General features: G+C 47.7%; 1 protein-coding gene across 1 annotated transcript; it reads left to right on the top strand.

Moving 5' to 3' along the window:
- The first annotated feature begins 795 nt into the window (after positions 1 to 795).
- LOC115331198 (zinc finger BED domain-containing protein 4-like) lies at positions 796 to 1,857 on the top strand. The gene has a single exon (XM_029993291.2). It carries the CDS (start codon positions 796 to 798, stop codon positions 1,855 to 1,857), a length of 1,062 nt encoding a protein of 353 aa, XP_029849151.2.
- The last annotated feature ends 240 nt before the right edge of the window (positions 1,858 to 2,097 follow it).

Below are 2,097 nucleotides of genomic sequence, written 5' to 3'. Positions count from 1 at the left end.
CATCCTACAACATCATTAACTCCCCCTACTTTCTGTTACTTCCTATAAATATCTTGGTGTGCATCTAACCAATGACCTTTCCTGGAATTTACATGTTGAATATGTCACTAACAGCGCTAATCGCTTACTAGGTTACCTCAAAAGAAACCTTTCGCTTACTCCTGTTTCATTAAAGCTTCTAATCTATAAGACTTTAGTCCGTACTAATCTGGAATATGCAGCCTCTATCTGGGACCCCGCAGGAAAACATCCCGGCATTGTCTTTTTCAGAAGATTTTTCACTCTAATCCAACACTTCGTCAAACATTATTCTTAGAACCATCTTACATTTCGCTACGAACTAATCACCATCTAAAAGTGGGCGTCCCCCAGTGTAACACCTCATCTTTCAATGCCTCGTTTCTCCCTCAGACCTCAATAGATTGGAATCGCCTTCCTGCACCCATAGTCTCGATAACTGATGCTACTGATTTTAAAATTGCCATTACTAAGTTTTTCGATGTTCAATAACTTTTGTTTTATGTCTTGGCTTATCTATCGTTATACTCATATGTTTCCGTTAAAAAAAAAAAAAAAAAAAAAAAAAAAAAACCCACTCCTCTCTGTATTGTCTTCGAGCCCTGAGAGAACAATAAATGAAATGAAATGAAATGAAAAAGTCTGGTGCAGAGCTGGAGGAGACTCTCAAGGCAGCACGTGCCATTGTTGGCCATTTCCGACAGTCTGCGAGTGCTCAGAGGCAACTGGAAGCTATCCCACCTCGTCACGGGCTGCCAGTTTACAAGCTTCTGCAAGATGTTCTCACCAGATGGAACAGCACATTCTACATGGTTGAGCGACTCTGAGCAGCGGAGAGCTGTCAGCGAGTTCTTCGAAGACAGCACGAAGCACTACCTTGCGCCACGGCAATGGGCTCTGCTCAAGACCATGGCAACCGTTTTGAAGCCGTTTGAGGAGGCAGCACGCCTCTTCTGCATGGACACGTCGACGCTGGGACAAGTGTTGCCCCTCCTCACATTCATCGAGAGAACAGTCAGCCACACTACGACAGGTGCAGAGCTGGACACCCCGGCGTCCTGCCTTGCGTCATGCCTGCTCAATGAACTGAGCCTCAGTCGACATTTGAATGCTGTGAAGACAGATGTTCAGTACTGGGCTGCTACCCTACTGGATCCTCGTTTCTGGGACACACTTTCCACTCGCACAAGCGAAGAGGCCTCTGCATCCCCAAAATTGGAAATTGTGCGAAGCTACCTACAGCAGAGACTCCAGGATGTCCATAGCCAGGCATGCAAGGACAAGAGTGCGGCTGAATCATCACCCCAGAGCGCCCCCAGCACCTCCTCAGGCAGCTCACCACCCAGTAATTTTCACTCATGGTATAACACATCAAGCACAACAACTCCCAGGCCACGACAGGAAAGGCGGCAAACCATAACGGTCGTCAAGGCGCAACTTGATGCCTTCCTGGAAGACGAGGAAGTGGAATGCTACAACTCGCAGAGCAATCCCACCGTCTACTGGGAGAAAAAGCGGTACCTGTGGCCTGACCTGTACACCGTAGCTGTTGGATACCTTGCCTGCCCTCCAACCAGTGTGTACTCCGAGAGGGTATTCAGCACTGCAGGAGCCATCGTGACCGACAGAAGGAACCGTCTCACACCGAAGAATGTGGCAACCCTCAGTTTCATTCGCATGAACAGGGAATGGATCCCCAACATTCTGCCTGCAAGAGTAGCCAACAGCCTCAGCAGTGCAGCAGAGACAGCACAGGCCAGCGCAGCTGAGGAGGAACTGTCTGAACCGGAAGAAGAGCCTTTTCTGGAAAAGATGATCTTTGAGAGTGGCGACTGCTAAAGTGCCCTTGCATCACTCCCAATAGCCTATAACATACTGTTTCAAGTTGTTAATTTTCCTGCGAACGATAAGCGGCAACTGCAGTAAAACTAAGCACACTACTCAAGGGCCACGACGGAACACACAAACCACAACGGTCGTCAGTGCACAAGCTGATGCTTACAGGAAGACGAGGAAGTGGAATGCTTAATTAACTTGCGAAGCAATCTCATCATCTATACTAGAAGGAAAAAAAAATAC

The sequence above is a fragment of the Ixodes scapularis genome, unplaced genomic scaffold (genome assembly GCF_016920785.2).
Source record: "Ixodes scapularis isolate PalLabHiFi unplaced genomic scaffold, ASM1692078v2 PGA_scaffold24__2_contigs__length_7659602, whole genome shotgun sequence".
Classification (NCBI taxonomy): Eukaryota; Metazoa; Arthropoda; class Arachnida; order Ixodida; family Ixodidae; genus Ixodes; species Ixodes scapularis.
The sequence above is the reverse complement of the archived record's forward strand: the minus strand, read 5'-3'. Positions and strand labels throughout refer to the sequence as shown.